Consider the following 26,322-nt stretch of genomic DNA (forward strand, 5'->3'; position numbering starts at 1 on the left):
TAGTGCACCAAAAGTAGCCTTGTATTCGGGTACCGGTATGTAGCGTAGCGTCAAACATCTCAACCTCTTTGAACAGCAACAGCCCTCTAATTTGTGGATGCAATGCTGGCAGAGATTTTGGGCAACCTCATTGCCAAGCTGAACGTTTTTCAAAGTCAGCTGTATATCCAGCCATGATCTGTTGGTCTGTTTTCAGAGTTAACCACCAGTGCCAAAAAGTTTAGACTGGTGGCAAGCAGGGGTCTAGAGTGGAAACAAAAAGTGCGTGCATGTACACCGTATCGTGTGTGTGTGTGTGTGTGTGCCGTGGACATTTCCTGATAAAGTAGGCGGGCTCCCGGATATGCGCTGTAAATCGATGCAAGTTGCAAGATCAGCAGCAGTGCAAGTGCAATAAAGAGTGGTTTCTCTTTTGGTCAAACTAAACATAAAGATTTGAATGAAGACTGGAAATACTGAAGAATTTATCTATAGCTAAAGGCCCACTAGGCAGTATTTCTCAAAAGAAAAAAAAGAAAAGAAAAAGAAAGCAAAAACATAATTTCCTGGCTACCCTTTTTTTCTTTTTCCTGAAAAAAAAGTTGGTTATATAAATATATAGAGATTTTGTTGTTACCCACCTTTTAGTAGAGGCAGCGGCGTGAGCTCCACCTGTGAACTCTGGTAGCGGAACTGGGACGAGCTGTGGGACCTCCTCTGCCGGGCTCTGCGCATCGACCTCCGGGGGAAGCCATCCACCTTCTCCGCCGACGGGACCGAGAAGCCGGTGGTCGGCGAGGAAGGGCTGGTCGGAGGCAGCTTGGTCGTCTCCATGTTAATCGCTGCAGTGCGCGCGCGTCTCTGTGTGTGTGTGTGTGTGTGTGTGTGTGTGTGTGTGTGTGTGTGTGTGTGTGTACGTGCGTGCGTGTGCGTGCGTGCGAGAGAGAGAGTGAGGCTGAAGAGGCACTGATCGATGTATGGTCAATTTATCCAAATGATAAATTGGGGTAGTGGGGTTCACGAGGAGAGGGGTGAGAGAGAGAGGGAGGCAGAGAAGGAGGGAGAGGGTGGTGAGATGGAGGGAAGGTTATGAAGGAGGAGAGGTGAAGAGAATCAGAGCGAGCGAGGTGTGTGTGGATGGATCACTGGATGTCCGCTTCTTATCCGCACCTTATAGGCTATATAGTCTCTGCTCCTCCGACCACGGAATCAAGAAATGGTCGCTTGTTGTCGGTGAAATGGCAGCATCCTCGTTTTCACGAATAAGAACAATTAAAATTAAAATAAGAAATCTAAAACGTTCTCCATGAAGGTATATATAGGCTATTCACACACAGACAGACAGACGCGTGTATCTTCGCTGTAATTTCAAAGACGCCTCCTCTCTGGTGTATTGGCGTCACACTGTCTAAGTCATCGGCCTAAATTTGGCATTTATTTATATATTTAGCAACGCATATATTGATCCCTCCTTGAGTCCGTTACGTAAAAGAAACAAATCGCTGTAATCAAGCACCGATTCAAGCCCCAATTCGCCTCATTGCTTTCCACCCCCCCACCCCCCAAAAAAAGGACAATTTGACTCCAGGCCAGCTATAGTCAGATGATGGCTATATACTGTCCTCATCAATCGATGCTTCTTTTTTATCAATAATAAATAATTGATCTGTTCCTCGCCGTGGATGATGCTGATGATGATATCATAAAACCGTCAATCTGGGCCCACCTCGGCTGCCGCATCACTGTGTTGTCCTCCAGGCTTCGTTCTGGTATATATATAACCGTTTAGCCCCCCCGGTTTAATCGCTTGTTCTCGTGGTCCTTCTGGTTGAGGTTTAAAGCCCTGAGCCTCCTCCAGTCTCCTCCTGCCGTCTCGTATAGGTGGCAGCAGGGCGGGGATAGAGTCCCTCAACGCTCCGACATGTGCGAGTCGTTCGCCAGCAGGGGCCCGATCTGCAACACCAAATCCTGGCGCTCTGCTATAGGCTATTATCCTCTTGCCTCTTAAAAAAAAAGAAAGAAAAAAAACAGGAAAAAAGAAAAGAAAAAATGGGGACTGAAAAAATATAAATCGGTCCTGCGTTGTCCGTTGCTAGTATTAGAAGTGGTCTAATATAGTCAGCGTTGTTTGTCTCCGCACATGATGATGCGTGATGTTGTCCCCCCTGCGCGGTTCCCGTTATTCGGTGTGTCTGTAGCGCCCCAGCCTAGGTGGTGCAAGGAGATGAGACGGGGAGGCTACTCACTGCGCTGCGGATGACGCTATAGAGAGGAGCGACTTATTTATTTATTTATTCACCCTTTATTTATGTAGCCTAGCCCAGCTTTTGCTCATATAGGCTATAGCATATATTATAATTTATGAAAGCCGCTCTCTTCATTCAACCTGCTTTAAAAACACATCGATGGTGTTCCCCTGATCCGGACCGGTCCGTGCGGCCCCTCCCGTCTCCTCCTTATCTCTCTATTACCTAATCGACGAGGGCTGCGTCTGTCTGACCCCCCTGTTATGTTTTGACTCTGTTCAGCCAGCAGCGCAACGTTACGTCCTGGTGGTGTCCTAGTGGTGTGTTCCTATCTTTAACTCTCCTCTCCCCCCTCCTCCTCCTCCTCCTCCTTCTCCCCCAGACCCCCACCCCTGGCTTTCCTCCCTGCGATGTGCGCGCATGTGTGTAGGCTACACTGTGCAGGGCTGTATAGTTGGCCATGACTGGTGGGATTTGAGGATCAAGTCCCCACCATTGTTCGATCTATCCCACTTCTTCACTAATCCCCTTGCCCCCCCCCCCCCCCCCTCTCAAAATGTGTGCATATAGCCTACAGAGTTGTGCAGCAGAGGTGGGTATAAATAAATCAGATTTAGCCTCAGTTACACATATACAATGTCAATGACTTAAGTGTCTTGAAATTGTAGATATCAGGAGAAAATTTGGCTAAATTGTAGGCCTACTAATTCATTATCTCTCTCTCTCTCTCTCTCTCTCTCTCTCTCTCTCTCTCTCTCTCACTAATTAACTCAACTGCACAATTATCTGCTGAGCCCCTGAGCACCTCACCCCACCACTGCAGTGCATGCAACAGCATATGCTGTTTGTTGACAACAACATGCAGTACAGTTGATTTCTCAGATTTCATGTTAGGACAACTGATGATGATATAAGGGGTGGCCTAGCTCTGGTAGAAGGATATGGACCAGAGCTAGGGGTGGCCATATACTGGCCTGCAAGGAGGATCCTTGGCCATACTGAGGCTATACCAAAGATCACAGTGGGGTCTAAAATTTAGACTATATATATAGATGAATTAATAAATAGGTAATAATTATGAATCTATATATATATATATATATATATATATATATATATATATATATATATATATATATATATATATATATATAATAGTCTATATTTAGAGATCTTTGGTATAGCCTCAGTATGGCCAAGGATCCTCCTTGCAGGCCAGTATATGGCCACCCCATCATCAGTTGTCCTAACATGAAATCTGAGAAATCAACTGTACTGCATTTTGTTGTCAACAAACAGCATATGATGCTGCATTTTTCCTAATTCCTAATTCATACTTTCTGAAATCAAGATCACTATTTTGCCAAAACACAGTGATGTTAATTGCTAAAAACCATGCATGCATGCAGGACATACAGTTATATATGTATGTATATACACATCACTGAATTACAATTTTCAACACAACTGCTAATGGAAATTCATTATTCATTCATTATTATTATTACTATTATTATTATAACTATTTTTAAGTAACTGGTATGAAATAAACTGTGGCATCTGGGGAGACCAATTCAAATTTAGAGTATACCTGCCCCACCTGGAGAGCAAATAATCCATCATGAATAGAACAATAGAATATCATGGAGTTTAATCAAGTTAATTTAAAAACTGGAAAATAGAATGGAATACAATGTTTTCTGTTGCAGCCAACAGAAAATACATTCAATATAATGACAAATCAGTCACAAATGGTTAAGACATGGATGCAGATTTGCTCGCCTCGCAATCATATATCTCTCCTTCTGCCTCGTTCATTGAAATCGATGGATCATCTCTTTACAAAGTTTACAGAAATTCTCCATTAAAGGTAATATTTCATTTATATGTATAATAATCCCTCAATATAAAGTTTTAAATCAAAACATATGATAGCATAAACAAGGGGGTTAGAGCTTGTTCGTTTTGGCATTTCTAGCACCCCCTGGTGTACAAATTCAGCAGACAGTGATATTTTCACATACTGTAACACACACACACACACACACACACACACACACACACACACACACACACACACACACACACACACACACACACTTATTAGAATATTTATAAATACATACTAATAAACACTGCAATAAATCCATAAACACAGCAATACATTAATAACTTATTACGAATAAAAGTAGCCTACTATAAATATGCAGGGACAACTGAGGGATTCCAGACTATACAGTAGGCCTACAATACCATTTCAATCAATTTAGGTAACATGGGTAAAAAGTAGTTCTACAGTTATATGTCCTCACCTGCTGTGCAGATACTTATTGAAATGTATCAGATCGGTCCCAGTGTGCAACCACCTTAAGAGAATATTTTCTCTAGCAGTGATTCTCAACCATTTTCATTTTAAGGACCCCAGGTTTGACTTGAATTAAGCTACTGTCCCCCATTTAATGGCATTTCTATCCCATGGGACCCCCAATGTATTATTGTAAAGTCAATGTTTATTTTAACTCTTGAGTGTATACAAATGGACCCTAATGGCTCCATTTGGTTCCATTTGTACACTCTCAGAGTTACAGACCCATAAGTGTCCATTTGGTTCCAAACTATCATTTAGCTGGGGACCCCATGGAACTCCCTCAAGGACCCCTGGGGGTCCCCGGACCCCACTTTGGGAACCACTGCTCTATACAACTTTGTCATCATCATCATCATCGTTGTCATGATCTTAAGGCTCCTTAGTGTCTTTTAAAGTTATCATCATCATCATGAGAATTAGTGTATTTCGAATCAGGTTTGTCATTGTCATTATCATCATCATCATGATCTTTATCATGCTCATTAGTCTTTTGAACCAAGTTTGTTGTTGTCGTTTTCATCATCATCTTAATGCTCTTTTTTAAACTACAGTTTATGTTCCATCAGCCATTGGACAACATTAACACATGTCAGAAAGCAAATGCTGATTACGAGCAGTGGTGGAAAGTAACTAAATACTATATAGCCTATAATTTTGAGGTATTGTTTCTTTACTGGAGACAGTATTTTGAATACTCGTCTTTTACTTCTAGTCCACTACATGTCAAAAGCAAATATTATACTTTTACTCCACTACATTTGGAAACTTTTAGTTACTTTGAAGATTCGGATTATTATTACAAAACATACATTAACCACATAAATCCTATATAAGAAAATAGACGATCTACAAGCTCACAACATGTCGCACTGCGAGGCGTTGTGTACTTGTAGATCTGCTATTTTCAATTTACGCATTTTATATATTTTATACACTAGAAAACATGTGAAATGGGACATTCTGCATAATGGGTACTTTTACTTTTGGTACATATATTGGTATAGGCTACGTATATTTTGATGCCAATACCTTCAATTTAATCAAGAAAATGTTTAGTACCGGATTTGTATTTGTAACAGAGTTTTTCTACATTTTCTACACAGTAAAACGAATTAGTAGGCTACTTTTTCCACCACTGGTTATGAATCCCAACCTGCTGTGTTGTCCAAAAGCCAAGCCAGGAGATCGGTCAAGGAGGGTTCATATGAGGGATCAGGTGCTGTGGACAGATTAGGCAGGGAGTGAGAGATTGACAGTCTGGCCTGGCCAGAACCAGAGACACCCCCAGTGAGGTTACTAGAGGTTGTCTGAGGGACAAATAGAGGGCTGGGGACAGTGAGCAGGGACAGCAGAGGAGCAGAGGTGTTGGTGCTGTTATGCTGACCACCACTGCTACTTGAAGCAAAGTCGAGAGCAGGGGAAGGTCCTGGGTTTGTCTGAGGTGCAACAGAACTTTGACTGGACAGAGGTTGAAGAGCTTGAGATGGACTGAATTCTGTCCGAAAAATGCTGCTCTGACCTGAGTGAAGCTGCTTGTGTGCAAGACCACGCACTGCTAGATTTTCACTCCTCTGGGACGTTGGTAGGACCAAAAAAGCTCCAGCATGAGCCAGATTCTCTCTCGCATTAAGATGATTAGAGCTGGGTAGGGATTGGACATTTACCAGACCAGGATAAGGCGGTGGGAACACCGTTTGGGCAGAGGCGGGTAGGACATCAGTGTCGGTTTGTGGAAGAAGGACATTTGTTGGCTTGTCAGAAGAACTCAGACAGAAGGTGGCTTCAGATCGTGAAAGTGCTGATGTTGTTAGTGAGGTGACGAGTGGGAGGTCTGACGCTGTACCGGCGAGGACCGTCATGAGGGGAACGTTCGTTGGCCTGGCAGACGTGAGGCCAGGTGGTCCTGGATGAGTGGGGGGGCCTGAGGGGGCACAGTGGCTGGCAGATGAGTGGGCAAATGTTGTGGGGATGGGAGGTGACAGCAACCAAGCGAGGTGAGAGCTGCTTGCAGGCTTGTCGAGGGCATGGAGACCCGGGACAGAGGGGGTGGCAGTGAAACCAGAGTAGGAGACCTGGCACTGGGTGACAGATGGACTCAGGCGGCTCAAGGCAGATGTTAACGCAGCCTCTCCTGTGTGGGAAAATATGGCAGCTGGTGCGGTGGATACGGAGGCAGAGAGGGGACTCTGTGTGCCGGTGGAGGAGCAGCTGGAAGGGCTGGAGCCATTTAGAAGGGTCGCACAGAGAGGAGCCACTACTGGCGTGGGTGAGGCAGACACAGGCGAGCTGGAAGAAGCATGGAGCCGGCAGGAAGGCTTGTGGCGCTCCAAAGCTGCAGTGTAGTGTTGGAACTCTTTCTTCAATGCAGCGATCTCCTTCTCCAGGGCTGTGTTGGAATGCTCAAGGCTCTGAAACTCCTGCAGATGTAGAGTTACAGGAGGGGAGACATATTGAAAAACTCGCCAAGGATTTTGGGGTTTTCTAGGCGTGTATGTACGGAATTGCCAATCCGTGCTATTTCACCATGTTTGGGTGAGACCGTGTTGAGTTTATCCTTATTGTCCTTGAGTGGGTGGCTGTCTGTATCTAAATCATGTATCATGAGAAAAGCAATAAGCATGAATATAGATCTCATGACCATGATCTTACACTAGACCCGAGTCAGACTAAAACCATAAAGCACAGTAAGCAAGCAAGTGTACACATTGGTGTGTGCACACAGTTGGACAGGATCAGATTGGAACCCTTTTGCAGTACATATTAGTCATCACTCATCACAGCCAAGTACTGACATTTACCGGATCTTTTACCAAGAGTTATGGTCAATTTGTTTGTGTCAATGCTGCTTCCTCAAAATTGAACCAAAAGTGGACGAGAGAGCAGGACAGAGAGGAAAGGAGACTGATATTTTTAATGCGATAGCATACAGTAAGAGTGGACCAAAAATACTGACTCAAAAACACGCACATGCACACAGAATACTGCTCTAGTAGTCAGGTGCAGAAGGTATGGTGAGAATGAGAAAGTATTTGAAAGAGAAAGTGAAAGACCGAAGTGCTTTGTGGATTATTATGGTTATAGGACAGAGATAAACAAATAACACCTAATTCAAATAAAATCAAGTATAAATTGAGTATGAGTAGAGTATACCATGGGAGTAGATTGGGAGGTAAAAAGCTAAAACCTATATCTATTTACCTGGGCTATTTACCTCGGATGTTTTTGTAGTTTTTCTTCTTTGTAATTATTTGTTTGGTCCAAAATATTGTGTCTGTTGTCATGATTTGTCACAACTCGAGTTGGCTTTGTACGACGCTTATAAGGTCTTTAAATAAATACCATTTGAAATGTCTATGGGAAAAATGCATTGGGAATGATTTCCTGGGCCTGGCGTCATCATGAAAGGGGGCGGGACTGCGACGCTATTGCTGTAGTAATTGTCTCCACCACGTCAAAGTGTCTGAGAAAATAGTCATACTGTCTATTTTACACCATGATGATGTACGAGTGCCCCTCACTTCACACGGGTGTGATTTTTTATATATTATTATTGATGAGTGACCACACAACAATATATTGCATTTATACATTCGGCCAAAGTTCAAAGATATTTCAATTAATACAATATTTTGAAGACAACAAAGTACTGCTTAATTTATGCTGCAATGTGTACAGTGTACAGTGACACTTAGGCGATCTATAAGCTGACAGTGTGTCGCACAAGCGAAGAATTGTGAGCTTGTCCATCTTCACTGTAAACCACCATCGTACAACAAAGTATGAATCTGGCTTTAATATCCATCACATATGGTTGTCTTTGTTACAGAATATGAAAAATGATATTAATACATTCCTGACTGGGGCACAAGGCAGCACTTAAGAGAGAAAAACTATTCAAAGACAAAGGAGTTGCTATGGATGTCTTGTCTATGCCTATCTGCTGAAAGTCCTTGGCGTATAGCGCCAAGCACAGCGAAGTGCATGAGGACACAAGGGTCATCGACTCAACATTATCTGTGTGTGTGTGTGTGTGTGTGTGTGTGTGTGTGTGTGTGTGTGTGTGTGTGTGTGTGTGTGTGTGTGTGTGTGTGCACGTGTCTCTGGCTGTGTAATTTGATCCTCCATGGAGAAGTGGATGGGGAGGGGCGGGAGCGTCATGTAGGTGGGACTCGGACAACGGAAGGAAGGGGTGTGAGTGAGTGAGGGAGGGAGGGAGGGAGGGGGTGTGAGTGAGCTAGAGCGTTTCTCTTCAGCCTGGGTATTTACAAGAAATGTAAGCGGCACCCAGTAGGATTTCACAACTCACACACACTCTCTTCTCTCTGTCAAGCTGTCATTTCATAGAGCTGGCACACCAGCACCTCACTTCATCACAGGCTGCATCTACTGGTGAAGGGATGAAAATACTAATAGAATATCCTACTTAAGTACAAGTGTACGGTTGCTTGACTTAAAATATTACTATTACTAGAGATGAAATTTAAGTCTGTTCTTGTTATCATGACCCATGATATCAAAATCTTTTGTTGATTTTATTTAATTTTTTCTCCAGTTTTATGTAAAGCACTTTGTAACTTTGTTATAAGAGCTTCATAAATAAAGTGTGTTATTGTCTCCATCAGGCCGAAGGCATGGGGGGAGATTATGTTTTGCACTCCGTCCATGTTTGTTATTATTATTATTATTATAAGTTTACTTAAATAGTAATGAAAGCGGTAGCATGAATGAAAATAATGGGGAAATGAAAGGTTATCATTTGTACCTCGTGGAGTTCATCTGCTTGCTGTGTTTGCTTCATTCTGCTCTTCCTGGCTGCAACTTTGTTCTTCTCTTGTAGTCTGCACCTTTTCTCTCCTCTCGGATGAGACTCCAGTTCTCCTCGGTCCTGAAAGAGACATAGAGTGACAGACCAACCATGAGCTGCTAATGCATAGCAATAATGTCATGTCTGACAAGATTGCTGTGCCTGTAGGCAGAACTCAACCATACCATACCATACCATACCACAGGTTGGTGGTATGGTTGTTGAGACTGACTGACTGACTGACTGACTGATTGATTTAAAAATCAATCTGGGTGATTCCCTTCACACAAACCTGAATACACTACGCTAAATTCAGTGTGGGGAAATTCCTTTCCTTTATCTCTATTTATTTTGTATCTGGGTCAACTTCTGGGTGTTTTGAATGGACTTCATGGATAATGGACTTGGTCACGTATTGTCATATAATCTAAATTCATGATGGGAATAAAATAATGATTAAATCTTGACTTGATAAACGTTTCAACGTTTTAATACCATTGTTCTCCGACACCTCTGGTGGATATCCTCTGACTTAGATCAACAGTAATGTTTTGTGACAAGAGTGAGTTGACTTTTTTATAATTTCATACACGTCGAATGTACGAGCTATTTGTTCATTCTGACATCAGTGACATGCAAGAAATAATTAAAAAAGAGAACTCACTCTTGCCACTCTGAGTGAAAGTGAAACCCACTACTTTTATACATCTTGATTAATATAATAAATGCATTGATAATGATGAATGATGATCAATCAAAGATGATAACTTACCGAACTACTGGTATCTTCACCAGACACAGAGCCAGTGCAGTCGAATTTGGACTGCGTGTCCATGTATAAGGGGGGCATCTCTTCACTCCTCCAGGGGTTGTTGCATCAACGCACCTGATGGAAGTGGAGTCTTCTCACTCTTTGTCTTTTCATTCAATATGTTGCAGATTGAAGTCCAGTGAAGTTATAACTTAAGTCACCTCACCTTCTTCAGAAGGTAACAGGTTTCTTCAGAGAGATAACCAGTGCTTCTTTTCTATTCCTTGGGATGATAATGCATCTGAATAGACAACGGATGAGAGACGAGACTATTTCAGCGTCCAGCTGGATTTGGGTGTTATCTCTTTGCTGCACAGTAGTATTCTGATGTCTGTCGACTCTTGCTCCGTTAACTTCTGGGCGTCTTTTAACTGCATGATGATGATGATGATGAAATAGCCAGTGGTTGTTGCTGCTGATGCTGCTTTCATTTTCACTTTCATGAAATTAATGATTTGCATCATTGCGCAGCAATGTAGGTGGGTGGGGTGGGGGCAGCTTCCGCCACGTTTCCAAGGAGGGATGGGGGGGGGGGGGAGGGGGGTATTTTGGAAAATTCATATAGGCGGCCGCGGAAGGCCTACTTTAGTAAACCGATTAGTAAACCACTACCACTAACCAGCCACAGCCCACAGACATTCAGAACATGAATCAGAGTTCAGCAGAAGTTCGATGTTGTGGCTGATAATAATTTACCAATAAATTACTCATGCCGGCAGGATAAACCTGGGAGCTGAAACAAGCTGTAATGACGCGCGACAAAACAATGATAAAATGATTCATATCCAAACAAGCTCAAAGTTTAAAACGTTTATATAGCTCAGTGCACAACATATTACAATACAATAAATAGATATAGATATGTGCAATAAATATGTGCAAAGAATCCAATAAATAACAATCAAACAGTGAGCAAACAAACGTGAATGAATCAAACTATAAAGTATATAGTGCGGTCAACAAAGTGCATCCTCCCAGCTCACCCTGCCTCCAAGTTCAAACAGCCTTAGGAGTGAGCTGGTTCAGACACCCATATTTGTCGACTACCAAGGGCCACCCACAGAGACGCTCCCACCAATAACGGAACGCCAATGTCACCAACCAAGTGACAACCACTATAGCTATTAAAGCACACTTTGGCTCCTACATTCGAGGTTCCATACAATTACATTTAGCCAATTAAGGCATAAGCTACTGTGTAATGTAGCCAGTGTGTGTGTGTGTGTGTGTGTGTGTGTGTGTGTGTGTGTGTGTGTGTGTGTGTATTCCCCTGCCCTGCCTCTCATGCAGTCTGGTCTGCTGATAAACCGCTGACGCTCTGACTGAGTAAAAAGTAAGCTACACGCCAAACAATGATGTGATCTTGACAGACGATGGCGCCAAACCCACAGAAGTTAAAATCCAAAACCACCATTATTAAACGCGTGCTCGCTCCGAATAGTTGACAGATGCCCTAAAGAACCAATCACCACGCACTGCCGCAATACTAGGCCAACCAGCTACTCCGTATTGTCCGTAGGGGCGGGATTTCCTACTTACTTCCTCGATGGTCGCTAACGTGCTGTTTATGTACAGTCACAGTGTACACGAACTCATGTAATTTATAATAACCAAACATCGAATGAACGTGTAGCTGGAGTTGATCGGTAATACTTGTCGCGATGGGTTTGCTGACGATTCTTAAGAAAATGAAGCACAAGGAGCGAGAGATGAGGCTGTTGATGCTGTATCCTTTCGGTTAATTGTCCATTCATAAAGCTAGCACCGTTTATCACTTGATATCATGCTAATTTCTAAAATCATGAGATGGCATATAATATTATTGATTCAATTGTGTTGTGGCCTGCTGTAGTTTAGTGCTACTGCGGTGCCTTTGTAGTCGCTATAGCTATTATTGTTATTATTTATGTAATGACAAAATAAAGCATTTCAATCGGTGGACACACCCAAAAAAATACACACAGCTATCGTGTATCATGTATGCTGCTCGTGTATCGGGTGTGCGTATATACTCGCTTGTTTTCAATGCGCGTCCAGGCAACGTACGTATTGTAGAATAATACATCTTGCTGTAAAGTAAATAATCATACTACTCACTACAGTGTAGACTGAAAGCAACAGTCCACCATTTTACTAGACTAGAGCACTGCTGCTATACTGTAGACACTGCATGTTATGTTATAAAGATAACTGTAAACTATATCGTTCAACTATATCGTTGGTGTGAAACTGATCACCCACTTGATTTTCAAAACAATATTTTTATAGTCCTAGTGCTCAGTGTGAATGGCCTGACATCCTCATACTGTTGTGAGCTTGTGACAGTGGACTGTCTGTGTCTGTCTGTGGGGTTTATAAATATTCAACCAAGGAAAAGTATTAACAAGAGCTTGTGACTAAATAATAATTACATTGAACCCATTGGAATACTTGTTCTTATTTTCTTCTTACATGTTCATGCTCCCACTGTAATAATGTAACTATCCTCCACCCTCCATAAATACTAGAGTTGCAAATTGCGGCTACTGCACCAGTTGTTATCCTAGTCCTTAACCATGTATAATATTGTAGGGGCCTTGACAATGCCGGAAAGACGACCATTTTGAAGAAGTTCAATGGTGAAGACGTCAGCACCATCTCTCCAACGCTTGGTTTTAACATCAAAACACTGGAGCACAGAGGGTTAGACTACTACACAGTAACACACAGTGCACACAGTTTTTGTCTTCTGCATCAGTTCAGCACTGCAGTCTTTGAAATAATGATTGTGTTCATGTTTAGAAATAGCAGATGTACAAGATTGGGTCCATGTTAAAAAATAGGAGCTGTACAAGACTGCAGTGTGCCACTTCGTGCTGCACTGTGAGCTTGTATATGATCTGCTATTTTTGTATGAGAACTACTGAAGGCATTGTGTTTGTTTATGATCTTTGTCCAGGTTCAAGCTGAACATATGGGATGTGGGAGGCCAGAAGTCACTCCGATCCTACTGGAGGAACTACTTTGAGAGCACAGATGGCCTAGTGTGGGTGGTGGACAGCGCTGACAGACTCCGACTGGATGACTGCAAGCAGGAGCTCTCCACACTGCTTCTAGAGGAGGTACATACAGTACAGCACATGCAGGACAGGATTGCACAAACATACATAATACAGCACAGATTAGCTCTGGAGATACATACATGTTTCATGCGTTAAACGTCAAACTCGGGTCTCCCACATGAAAGTCCAATATCTTAACCACTAGACTAAAGGGATGTACCGGGGGAGATATTAGACTTTCAGGCTTTCAGTCATCGGGCTGAGGCAGTGAGTCACTCTGCTACACTCACCCCCCTTTTGAACTCCTCCCCCATGGGGAAATCTGATCACGGCACCAATGTAACTCCCGGGATTCGAACTCCAATATCTTAACCTAGTGTAGACGAGCCCACTGGCTCCATTGCATGGTCTTGATGAGTAACCTACTGGTGATTATAGGTTGATAACATTCAAAGCGAGTGATTAACCACAATAACCAGTAACCTAGACTTTAATTCTCTTTTGTGGTCATTCATATTGGGGAAACCCAACAACATTACATTATGGCCATATACTACGTATATTAGTATCAAGTCAGTGATTATTTTAATCTCGCTCTCTCCGTCCCTCCAGAGGTTAGGAGGTGCTACGCTACTGGTTTTTGCCAACAAACAGGACATACCGGGAGCCCTGTCTAAAGAGGACATACGAGAGGTGAGGCTCCATCTTCTCTCACTCATTCGCACTCACACAAAGTAGTGTGTGTGTGCAAGTTCCCCTTCACACAAACCTGAATACACTACGCTAAATTCAGTGTGGGGAAATTCCTTTCCTTTATCTCTATTTATTTTGTATACGGTTTATTATTGCTGCAAAAATGCTTTTGGAACCAAAACTATAATAATTTTTTAGGATTATGTATTTGCATGTAGGACGTAATGAACACTAAACAAAACTGACATAACAAGGCATGAGAGGACAGCATAGGACAACATAGAGAAAATAAGAGTTGAGAGAAATGAGAAAAGATTAAAACTATTGCATTAGCTAGGGTAGGCCTACTCTATTGTGGACTGAAAGTCATACGTGATCCACAAGACTGGTTGTACTTTTGTTTCAATTGTCCTTTAAAAGCTGTGAAAGTGAGGATCTCTGTGTGACAGGGAGCTCATGCCAGTTTGCCAAATCATTTAGACATTTATAGATAAAACAGACACTTTTGAAATTTCTAAAATTAAGTTCAAAATATATTTTTCCAAAATGGTGCAATGATGGTATGAGTTCTAATCTAGAATATTCCCTTGTGTAACAGTTGTTTGGCTGCATTTCACTTAGAGTGTGTGTGTGTGTGTGTGTGTGTGTGTGTGTGTGTGTGTGTGTGTGTGTGTGTGTGTGTGTGTGTGTGTGTGTGTGTGTGTGTGTGTGTGTGTGTGTGTGTGTGCGTGTGCGTGTGCGTGTGCGTGCATGTTCCTCCAGGCGCTGGGCCTGGATGAGATTAAGAGCCATCACTGGTGTATCATCGGTTGCAGTGCAGTAACAGGAGAGAACCTTTTAGCTGGAGTGGACTGGCTACTGGATGACATTGGCGCAAGAGTCTTTACCGCAGACTAAAATGGAAGATAATGCCGACGTGGATGCATCCCCTACTTGATGGAACTTTTTTTTTTCTTCTCTCTTCAAAGCTATTCGGTTAAATAGGAAACACTGACAATACAGGCACTTGAGTATATGTGCCAGGCGTTTGATGCTCTGACTGAACAGTCAAAGCTATGTCTACAGGCTGTGGGAATGATAGCTTCTAGGTCTTACAAATCAGAAGAGAGAGGTCATCAGTTGGCCCCTTCCATTTAGTGACCACAGCATGCAGGAATATACTGATGAGACAAGTCCCAGATCCTAATCTTTTGCATCTATCGTTTGTCTCTATTAGCCCTGTCACTGTGGCTAGCTTGTGCAACTAGTTCTTGGAGTGTTTCTCATACTTTGTTTGATTAGCTTGGCTGCCGCTTTAAACCCATTATGACACCTTCACGTTTCCAGTTCAAATCTGATGCTGAAAATGTTATGGTATGCAAATGGTGTGGGTGCGTTAAAGCGATTAATACTTTGGCATTGGAAGAAACTCACACAGGTCTCACCCACGTGACACAAATCAAGTTGACTAGTCTTTGTTTCCCATTTTCTTTGCTAGTTATGCACACATTGCACAGGAGTGTGAATATAACATTTAGTGTGTTAAATGGCAATTCTTAGTGTGCAGTAAAGTTGGATACACTATTGAAATAAGGACAAGGCTGTTGGTGTGCTGTTAAATGATGCTCTTTTTATATAATAAACCTTTTCAACCAAAGTAAGTTTCCGTGTCCATTGCCTACATGTTATCAACGGTAATGTTTTCAGGGTACACCTATGCTTGTAAAAGATGCAGGACCTGGTTTGGCCTCCAAGAATTTAGTTGGAACGACAATGTCCATATACATACATACAGTATCCATACTAAGCTTCAGGATATTGTACTAGTTTGAAGCATTGGATGTGCTGCTGAGCCAAAGGAACCCACTGAACCCAGGCATTTTGGTTTAAACAAGACATGGGAAAATATGAATATGGCAACAACAAACAGTTATGCACAGAATTTGAAGTCTCATTGCAAATACATTCAGTAGTAAGAGTCGTAGTTCCAACTCCTTACTTTTACCACTACAGCCAAGGCAAATATTGCCATATTTGAAAAAACAAGGTCCAAGGCAACTGGTCGATAACGACGCCATGTTGCAGTCATAGCTATGGGACCCTGACGAAGGCTTGTATAGCCGAAACACGTTGGGTCTATTTTAATGATCTTTGCCATGCCATTACAATAGGCTTTTTTCACTTGACTGGAACAGTGCCTTAAACCAAGCAGCACTTTCCTCTATTCAACATACTTCAGCCATTTGGAAAACTTTTAGGATTTATAATTGGCCTCAGTCCAAAATGGGTTCTAGATTGTGGTAATTAAGAGAAAATTAAAAATCTGCAAAAAACACGAAACGAAAATAGGTCAATACAAATGACGTTAGTTGTGGATTAATTTACTTTTACTGTGGCCCCAGTGATCCTCCACAAAATGACTGAAACTACTTAATATTTCACCAAAACCAGAGAAGAACTCCCACCACGGGACTCATGCAATCAAGTTACTTGCAACCACTATATTAATGGCAAGTATTTCATAGAAAAAACGAAAGTATCCCTTTCAAGCACAATTTAAATTTGCCTTATATTGGATGTTAATGGTACCCCAAATTTCTTTGTTATAGTAGACACTGTTATGAACACATGTGAAGAAAGCTAGTGATGAGCATTATTTGCCTCACATTTTCTCTAACTAAATGACGCTACTTTTATGTACTTCCACCACTGTTACTTACAAGTAAAATGCAATATCAAATACTCAGCTGAACTCGAATAGTTCCAACTTAGCTTTCAATGTTTCTTATTTGTTAAGCCACAAATGACATACTGTACCAAGTAGACATATTTAACAATTTTATTTAACAGTAAGGTACAAACTCATTTCAGAGCAAAAGAAAAAAATCCCAATGCCAGTTGTGGACTTCCAATGGTCTTCCAAAGTAGTCCTGTGCAGAACCTGCAAATAAAATGAAACTTGGTGAGGAACAGATTTATACAGGCATGTCACAAGTCTTCATAATGGGGCAACCACCATATCATTTCTGCACTGTATAAATTTGAATACCTCATGACAGTTTTGGGATCAGATAATATACCAGTCAGTCATGAATTGTCAGACTGGGGCGGTAATAATCATTTCCATTAGGAGGCTTCAGTGGCAAGTTTAATGGACACTTGCTACTGATCAATGATGCTGATCATAGACGAGTCATGAAACCTTAAATGCAGGTCTCATTGTGCATCTGCATAGGCCAAGATTATGTCCATAGTACTATCTGGTCAGGTGTAAATATTACAGTTTGAGGATATGGCATTGGCATATGTGACACGTCTGCTGTAGTGTTAAGGATACAATGTTAACACAAAGCCTTTCAACCATAAATTACATTTAATCTCGGCACACAAAATACCAACCTTATGACAGCAGGGTTAACAAGCATCTTCATGTCAGCCAGAACTAATTTGTTCAGCATGGGGGGGGGGGGGGTCCATCTGTTGATGAGATAGTACAGTTAAGATTACACAGTACTAGACACTTTGAAGTAAACACACCAAATTCATGTCAGACTAATGCTCCGTCGGATTTACATGCAGTCCAACATGAAAACCATTTTGATCAGAGAAGGATATACCAGTCAGTCATGAATTTTCAGACTGGGGCGGTACAATAATCTCATCACTTCCATTAGGAGGCTTCAGTAATGTTGCTCAGAGATAATTGCCCTTTAGATCATTTGTTAAATCCGTGCATACCAACCTTGACTGCAGTTTCAAATGAAAGCTCTTGGCAGGTTCATTTTAGCCGGTCACGACCTGTGGCGTTGGAAACTCTCCATCTGTATATAGACGAATGCAAAGTAAACCATCTTCAGCCACTGTTCCAAGGATGGGTGTTGAGAACTGTTTGAGATGAAAGCAAGGTCTGCAATAAACAAACAGTGGCATTGCCATGGCCAACATAATGTAGTTTTGGGGATGCGATCAGAATGTTTTTCAGTCATTTTCACAACCAGTTGCCACACTCCATCAGGGTCCCAATAGATCACCTTACACCCTGATCAGGTTTGTCAGTGTCGTACTGAGTCAACAGGAGTGCAGCGGGGGGGGTGAACTGGCAGGGTAACTGTTTGGCTCGGTTTAGTCATCATGGACATCCGAGGTGAAGTCAAGACGTTCCAAGTTGTACTGACCTTGCATGGTTGGCTGGAATGGTCCTTCAACACAGCTATGACGACAACTAGAGATGGGATGGAAACAAACTAAGTTGGGGCACAACACATTTTTGAAAGCCAATTGTATAAGAAAACATCAAGGCATTGCTTCAATCTAAAGCACCACTGTGTGGTCATTGGTCACAACAAGAAAGACAGAACAGGGGGGTGAATGAACCCATCAAAATTTGGGCACAGAGTCCAATAATCAAAAAGCACAATGTCAAACTGAATGAAAAGCGTCTCACATCAGAAATATATTTAGTGCAATCACAGTCATTCAGTACAGGTCTGTGTATTCTCATCATTGAAAGACGCTGCAGAGTAGAGCCAGAGTAAGCTATGCTATATCAAAAACTAGGTGGTCAAATATTATCAGCAGTGTGAAATAGGTGTTGGTAACGTATACACGTTTTTTCCAAACCACCAAGGGTTATCAGCGCTTACCTCCAAACATGCCTGCTAAGCACCGGAGGAGAGGAAGAGGGTCCCAACGCTTTCAAGCACTGGCTCCTCAACGCTTCCTTGGGCAGTCTCTGGGAATCTGCGATCAAACAAGCCAGTTGTAAAAGAAAACATCAAGGCGTTGCTTCAATCTTAAGCACCACTGTATGGTCATTGGTCACAACAAGAAAACCAATATCATACATGAACATGAGAGCAGGGGGGGGGGGTGGGGTGGGGGAGGTGAATGAAACTATCAAAATTTTGTTTATTCAAAATGTGAAAATGGTTGATCGACAATCCCACTAGACTCTGTGACTTCATTTGTTAAATCTATGAATCTGTATGCTCACAATTCTAAATATTTGTTATATCGATTAAGTTTATCGCCCAGCCCGCAATATATATACAAATATGCTCAGGGCAAGTGGCAGCACCGAGTCCAATAATCAAACAGCACGATGTCAAACTGAATGAAAAGCTTAAGCAGATCACACGTGACAAAATACCATTTCAGGATCAGAGAAAAAATACCAGTCAGTCATGAATTTTCAGACTGGGGCGGTAACAAGATCATCACTTCCTGTAGTCATAATACTACAATCTCACAAGAAGATATGCCTTCATTTGTGAAATTAGCCATCTACAAGCTCACAAGTTTAAATATTTGTTACTGATTAGTTTCACCTAGAATTATACCGACCTTGCAGGGCTGGCTTGGCAGGATTCTCTTCAATGTTCAGGACACTAGAAATTGGATGGAAATATAATTAGCCATAAATAAATAAGCTTCTCAGGGTAAATGGCAGCATAGAACCCAACAATCAAAAAGCACAATGCCAAACTGAATGAAAAGCTTAGTTAGAGCACACACACACACACACACACTTGACAATACAATTCAGGATCAGAGAAAAAATACCAGTCAGTCATGAATTTTCAGACTGGGGCGGTAACAAGATCATCACTTCCAGTAGTGGTAATGCATAACACATCACAAATTAGGATCATTAAATCCCTCAAGATATCAGCACATACCAAGTGTAGAGACAGCAGGGGTCAAACTTGTTGCCATCTTCAGCCAGAATCTCTAGGAGGATTGGGTGTTGAGAACTGTAGAGATAAAAAGCAAGTTTTGCAATAAACAAACTAAGGCATTACCAGGGCCAGCATTATGTGGTTTTGGAGATATGCTCAGAAATGGTTTCAGTCATTTTCACAACCAGTCACGGCCCCCATCAGGGTCCCAATAGAGCACCTTACACCTGAAATGATTCAGGGTTATCAGTGTCGTATTGGGTCAACAGAGAGCAGTACTTGCAAACTGGCAGGGTAACTGCATACTGGAATATTCATCATAGTCATCCTAGAGGTAAAGTTGCAGCAATGAAGACATCCGAGTTGTACTGACCTTGCATGGTTGGCTGGAATGGTCCTTTACAATGCTGCACTGCTGACAACTAGAGATGGGATGGAGACAAGAACAATGTTGGGCCATAATAAAAAACATAAAATTACCCTTTTTAAAGCCAGTTGTAAAAAAGATGTCCAAGCTGTTGCTTCTAAAAGCACCACTGTAGGGTCACAAACTACTTTCTACTAAATACAAATTCACTTTAGTTACAAGTCATGTTGTAAATTATCAATTGAAAAAACTGATAAAATGAATTATAGGTGTTCATAGTAAAAAAAAAAAGTTTAATTCCACAAGATAAAGTATTTACATCTCTAGACCGATTTTGCATCACACCCACAAGTTGCCTTTCAGACTGTTGGTAACCCCAACAAGATATCCCCTTATTGCCAAGGCAACACCAGTGGGTCCACCTTTTCAGGTTCTGGCATTGACAAGGCGTAAGACATTTGCGGATGTCATCACAAAGGAACCTGGTGGACATGTCTAAAGAGTGCCATTCAGTCACGTGTTATCTGCAAACATTTATATACCTTAACGTGCCATAGTCGAGTTCAACCAACAACGGTCAAGATGCACCAGAATCACCGCTAGGTCATCTGGAACAGAACAAAGTCATTTTCAGTACTGTGTAAATTAGCCACGTTTAGTCAAGTGTCACCTACTGCCTCCACTAACATCAGCAATTGTTTCTCAACAGCAGTTCAGACGAACGAGATTCCAAATTCTATCATCATTGTGAAGGCAATAATATTTACACTGCCAATAAAGTCATTCCTACTTGAAATTTCTTTGGTGGTCCTTCCTCTGGTCAGATTCCAGTCAGAGCAGGAGAGTTAATAAACACTGCTCAAGGTGCAACAGCATCACTGCTAGGTCATCTGGAACAGAAGAAAGCCATTCAGTATCGTGTAAATGAGCTAGGTTTAGTCAGCCTCACCTACGGCCTCCGCTGACATCAGTAATGGTTATTCAACAGTAGTTCAGACGAACGAGATTCCAAATTCTATCATCATTGTCTGGAGAGATTTACACATTGCTCAAATAAATAAATCATGCCTGCCTACCTGAAAAGCCTTTGATGGTCCTCTAGGCTCTAGCCATAATACATGTCACAGCAATCTGCAACAGGAGAACATATCAAGTAGGCATGTGGTCTAATAGTTTTGACAGACATTTCCTAAAGCGATGCAGTTTCTCAGTTGTTCGTGTCGTTTCACATCGGTTCAAAGTGAGCTAAGTTGATCATCACAGAAACTGCACTAGCCTACAAGTAAGACTCCAGTAGTCAATATGGCTTACCTTTGGACACGATTGGCAACATTGCCACCACTCCACCGATTAGTTCCCAGGCAGAAAATGTTCTGGAAAGACATATTAAGCAATTAGAAATAGTTTTTGACATCGAAATTTCCTAAAGCGATGCAGTTTCTCAGTTGTTCGTGTCGTTTCACATCGGTTCAAAGTGAGCTAAGTTGATCATCACAGAAACTGCACTAGCCTACAAGTAACAAGACTCCAGTAGTTCTTACCTTTGGAAACAATTGGCGACATTGCCACCACTCCAATGATCAGTTCCCAGGCAGAAAATATTCTGGAAAGACATAAAGCAATTAGAAATATTGTAGCACCATTTGGCTTAGGCTAAGATAACAAGCGTTATGATCAGGGCATTGGTGACAGACTGCTATATGTCGTCTAGAAGTTTTTACCCTATTTCATCCTCTCAAACACTGGTCAGAGAAGCCTTCCCTTTCAACAGTCTATACTAAAGAATCTAAATCTATGCCAGTAGTTTATAGGCAAGCAAAATTTCAAGAACGGCCTGCTTTTAAATTTGCAGCTTACTCCACCACTAGCATGACCTTGGTGATATTACTTTGAACCAACTCATGAGCATTAAGGCAGCTTACCAGATAGCAATCAACATCCTTGTCCCTTGTCCAATGCCAGCCACCTATTCAACACATCAAGTCATTCAATACAATCTAGTATACACTACAAAATGGATTTGAATGCATGATTGTGTATAATCAGAGTCAAGAGTGACATCAATGAATTCAGGTATATGCTTGTCTATGAAATCATCATCATATTAAACACCAAAGCAGAATATATATTTTATAAAGTAAAGCAGCTTCTATGAAACTCACCTAGGCCAGCATTCCAGTAGCAGTTAAGGCACTGGGAACAGCCAGAAGATGCCACATGACGACACAGTAAGCTTATCTGCAGGACAATTTAGTTGTTAGACAAAAACCATGAAGTAGGGGGAAATAGCACCATCATCTTCAGTAGGGTCCAAGTCAGGTAAAGGCTATCATCACAAATATCAGGCATATGCTTGTCTTTAATAAAAGTTTCATCATTTAGAACCCATGTGAAACTCTAAACAATTAGCGTCAACATGTGGTTACTTACCAATCAGGGTGGCTCTTTATAGCATATCATAGACATCATCTATTGAGAGATTACATGAGGTTAAGCACATAAAATATTTGTACAATTGCAAAAGCTAAATGTGCTTCACTAGGGAGCCTCTATGCTACTCAGAATCTGGTAAAGAAGAGTTTTCTTCAAAGGTTCATTCAGTAAGAGAGAGTTCGGTTATCATCAATGTAGCATTTAGCTCTCAACAGTAAAGGCACATGGTCAAATTAAGCATGGTCTTTCCAGGACAATCACCTTCAGTAGAGATAGTCTTCTCCCCATTTCCCAGACCTAAAAAAAAAAAAAGCAGCCATTAGCATGATCCAAAGTGAAATTGATTACAATATAGCAACCTAGAGTCTGGGAAGTTTGGGCTACTCAGCATTTGATATAACATTTTCCTCAAATGATTTCAGTGAGAGAGTTCAATAGACATCATCGTAGCCAGCGGTGGAAAAAGTACTTAATGTATACTGTAATCTAGAAATATTCAAATAAAAGTAAAAGTCCCAAATTCTTAACTATTGGTATCAAATGTACTCATTTTGCAGAATGTCCCATGATTTCACAAGAAATGTACATAAATCTGCAAACTAACTGAAGTCTTCAATAGTGGAACAACATTATGGTAGCATCTGAGATTTAGTGGAGTGGAGCAATAGTAAATACTAAAATGTGATTCCAACAATTTTTAATTGTGCATAATTTGAGTAAATGTGCAGCTACACCACTGATCGTAGCCCACCATCGCCCCCACGTGCCACAATAGATAATCACATTGATTAAAGAATCACTCCTGTAGCTTCACACAGCAAATTACCTCCATAGTACGCAGCTTCTCCGCATGTCGGTGCCATCCAGCCTATTGGAAAAAGAAGTTGGGACATTTTACGGCGTTGCAGGCAGCAGAGAACAAGTCATCGTGGAATGCAAACACGTGGGGGGGATAAACGTGTCCATGATTTAGTAATGGTGCTCTAAAACAGGCGTCTCACATCAGAAATATATTTAGTGCAATCACAGTCATTCAGTACAGGTCTGTGTATTCTCATCATTGAAAGACGCTGCAGAGTAGAGCCAGTGTAAGCAGTGCTATATCAAAAACGAGGTGGTCACAAATACAAATATTAACAATATCAGCAGAATCGTGTGAAATACACGTGTTGGTAACGCATACACCGCCTAGTAGACTATAAAAAGACAGATTTTCCATTAGATGGCTGTAGATTGGAAACCGACCGAGGCCTATATAGCTGCTATAGGCCCTGGATGGTAACGCCAAAACTGTATTGTATTCTACACAAAGTGCGCTGCAATACGCATGTTGCCTGGACTGGAGTTACACTTGGCAAAGGCATATATAAACAAATATCCAAATGGTACAAGAAATAACAGTTTTTTTTCCAAACCACGAAGAGTTTAGCAGCGCTTACCTCCAAACATGCCTGCTGTGCTAAGCGTCAAAGAAGGAAAGGAGAAAGAGGAAGTGGGTCCCACCGCTTTTTATGTCCCCGACTTTGAAGCACCGCCTCCTGCTCCTCACTGGTTCCTTGGGCGGTCCATTCTATATTTTAGGGCCTAGGCTCTGGGGCGGTATCTCTCTGGGAATAAAAACGTCTGGGTTTCCGAGGCTACTCTCTGGGAATCTGCAAGCAGCGATCGTACAACAAACGAGCCAAAAGAAAATGTGAAATAATTGGAAAGGATTCTATTATTGAAACATTTTCACAAACACAAATCGTGTATGGGGCCCCAGCCCCTGGCACAAAATATTTTCAGATGGAGGTCCACGGACAAAACAAATACTGTACATACGTATACATACTGTACGTACATACACACACACACACACACACACACACACACACACACACACACACACACACACACACACACACACACGCAGACAGAGATGTGGCACAATTATAGTTAGACGAGACCTGTACGTGCCCGTCGGCCACCGGCCTACTTGGGAACGATGGAACCTGGGAACCTAATAGTACCCGTTCTCATAGCACCCATTTTAAATATCTGTCTGTGTCCCTTTTATGCCCATACTGTATATGGAGATCTCTGTATCTGCCTGTCTGACTGTGTCCGAAGAGGGCAAACTGACTGTGAAAAGTGGACTGATTAAGTAATCAATTATTGGCAGGTATGGGGTTGCCATGGCAATCAATTGGCTGAGGCAGAGGCTGGAAATTGCACAGGTGAGGGGACTTGGCCTCATTAGGCCCACTGGCAGAGCCTGACCAGAGCATTTTGTGGTGGTTCTGGACAACTGTGAGTCTGACCGACTCGATACCGGGCACTGCACTCCCTGCGGGGGTGTGGAAGGGGTGGCGAATTTGAAGTCGGTGGGGCAAACGGTTCTCGAGTTACACGCATTACAACCGTACACACACACACACACACACACACACACACACACACACACACGCACACACACAGACGTGGCGCATTTATAGTTAGATACCAACCTTGAAACGTACCTTGGTTACGTCACCAAGAATGGTGGTCCCTTATTGGCTGTTGGAGGACACCGACATACATACCCCAACATACATTACATACTTACGCCCCTATTGACCTTATACCAACCTCGAAATGTACTTTAGTTACGTCATCAAGAACAGTGGTCCCTTATTATTGGCCGGTGGAGTACACCGACATACATACAAATACATATCCAGCCGATCGCAGTACGTCAAATTTTACGTCATAGTGTAAACACAAACATTGCATAACATGAACATTGATGACGAAGGTGAGGATGCAAATTGTGATTGGCCGGAATGAGATGATGTATGAATGTACGATGATAAGAGTGCCCCTCACTTAGTTCACACGGGTGTGATTTTTATTTAATGTTTTGTTAAAAATCACACCTGTGTCAAATGAGGGGCGCTCTTGTCATCGTATATCAATTTATGTTAGCGGACATTTGACATTGCTACATAAGGTACATAAGGTGGTCCCTTATTGGCCAAGCGCTCCCACCAACATGTGATTGGTTAGCCAATCACACTTGTTACTTGTTTACATATGACGTAAGTTTTCCCTTCAATGTCAATGGCGTTTAATGTTTGGATGTTTAATTTACGTCATATTTAGTGGAATTATCAGCTCTTATCATCATACATCATCATCTCATACTGGCCTATCAGAATGGCTGTTGCCTGTGAATGGTTAGCTGATTTGCTTGTTTACATATGACGTAAATTTGCCCTTCAATGTCAATGGCGTTTAATTTTTTGATGTTTAATTTACGTCATATTTAGTGGAATTCTGACGTCATTTCTCTGTTCATTGTCAATGGCAAATCTTGAGACGTGTGGGGACAAAAGCTGTTTATAGAAGGGGCTTAAAAACGCCCCTTAAAAAGAAGTCATCCATAATAGTTTGATCTAGGAGTCATTTTGCCAAGCTGGTTTTGGGTAAATATCGAGGTCAGCGTCATTACTAACCCTGTCCCCAACCCTCACCCACGCAAAGCCACGCTGTCGGACTAATGTGCCGTCAGAATTATGAGCGGATCCCAAATATCTCCTCCTCTACACGTCTTCAGCATAGAATATGTGTCCGTGTTGCAAGCCCCCTAACAGCACTTTTCAACTGTTTCCCCTTGATTTCACAATATACATTTTCGTGACTTTACAGGCAGTCACATTAATTAATATCCGACGGTTTCTAAGCACCGATTGGTGGATCACTATATGACGTCACCATGGCAAGAGAATTTTATATTTTAGGTGGTATAAAATGCTATATCATCATTTTATACATGAGAAGACCATGAGTGTATTAGAATCGTTCGGATTGCCTGATTAGTTTTTCCCTTGGACATTACATTTCTCCCTAATACTAGCAGAAAGGCCATGCCACATTTGAGACAGTTTAATTATGCTCAACCAATG

At 41.8% G+C, this 26,322-nt stretch overlaps 3 protein-coding genes and 1 long non-coding RNA gene across 5 annotated transcripts in view; 1 reads left to right on the forward strand and 3 right to left on the reverse strand.

Moving 5' to 3' along the window:
- Positions 1-813, reverse strand: part of ppp2r5b (protein phosphatase 2, regulatory subunit B', beta) — a gene marked incomplete at both ends in the record, with an annotated part of 56,036 nt that extends 55,223 nt beyond the window's left edge. The window contains one exon of the mRNA XM_080792244.1: positions 621-813. Within this exon, the coding sequence (XP_080648370.1) occupies positions 621-813 (193 nt within the window). The remainder of the gene's footprint in view (positions 1-620) is intronic.
- A 4,919-nt stretch (positions 814-5,732) lies between these two features.
- Positions 5,733-10,287, reverse strand: batf2 (basic leucine zipper ATF-like transcription factor 2; the record flags this gene model as incomplete). The annotated part of the gene is made up of 3 exons (XM_080792245.1): positions 10,170-10,287; positions 9,356-9,478; positions 5,733-7,010 (listed from the first exon to the last, which is right to left on the reverse strand). Exons 1-3 carry the CDS (start codon positions 10,245-10,247, stop codon positions 5,733-5,735), a joined length of 1,479 nt encoding a protein of 492 aa, XP_080648371.1. The 5' UTR covers positions 10,248-10,287.
- Positions 10,288-11,748: 1,461 nt separating this feature from the next.
- arl2 (ADP-ribosylation factor-like 2) lies at positions 11,749-15,572 on the forward strand. The gene is made up of 5 exons (XM_080792007.1): positions 11,749-11,934; positions 12,780-12,890; positions 13,147-13,309; positions 13,862-13,942; positions 14,705-15,572. The coding sequence occupies exons 1-5, from the start codon at positions 11,870-11,872 to the stop codon at positions 14,837-14,839; spliced, it is 555 nt and encodes a 184-aa protein (XP_080648133.1). The 5' UTR covers positions 11,749-11,869; the 3' UTR covers positions 14,840-15,572.
- A 1,174-nt stretch (positions 15,573-16,746) lies between these two features.
- LOC308335487 lies at positions 16,747-23,885 on the reverse strand. 2 transcript variants are annotated; one of them, XR_013966017.1, is made up of 19 exons: positions 23,839-23,885; positions 23,226-23,267; positions 22,661-22,696; positions 22,397-22,435; positions 22,129-22,204; positions 21,889-21,932; positions 21,508-21,569; positions 21,278-21,339; positions 21,043-21,097; positions 20,757-20,856; positions 20,509-20,574; positions 19,973-20,021; positions 19,600-19,674; positions 19,265-19,308; positions 18,565-18,661; positions 18,097-18,143; positions 17,664-17,742; positions 17,321-17,398; positions 16,747-16,862 (listed from the first exon to the last, which is right to left on the reverse strand). It is a non-coding gene; the product is annotated as an uncharacterized lncRNA (long non-coding RNA). The 2 variants fall into 2 exon arrangements; XR_013966018.1 differs by having other exon boundaries at positions 17,664-17,806; positions 23,839-23,884.
- Positions 23,886-26,322: the final 2,437 nt, after the last annotated feature.

This window comes from Protomyctophum bolini (assembly GCF_963924005.1).
Source record: "Protomyctophum bolini genome assembly, chromosome: 20".
NCBI classification, from domain to species: Eukaryota; Metazoa; Chordata; class Actinopteri; order Myctophiformes; family Myctophidae; genus Protomyctophum; species Protomyctophum bolini.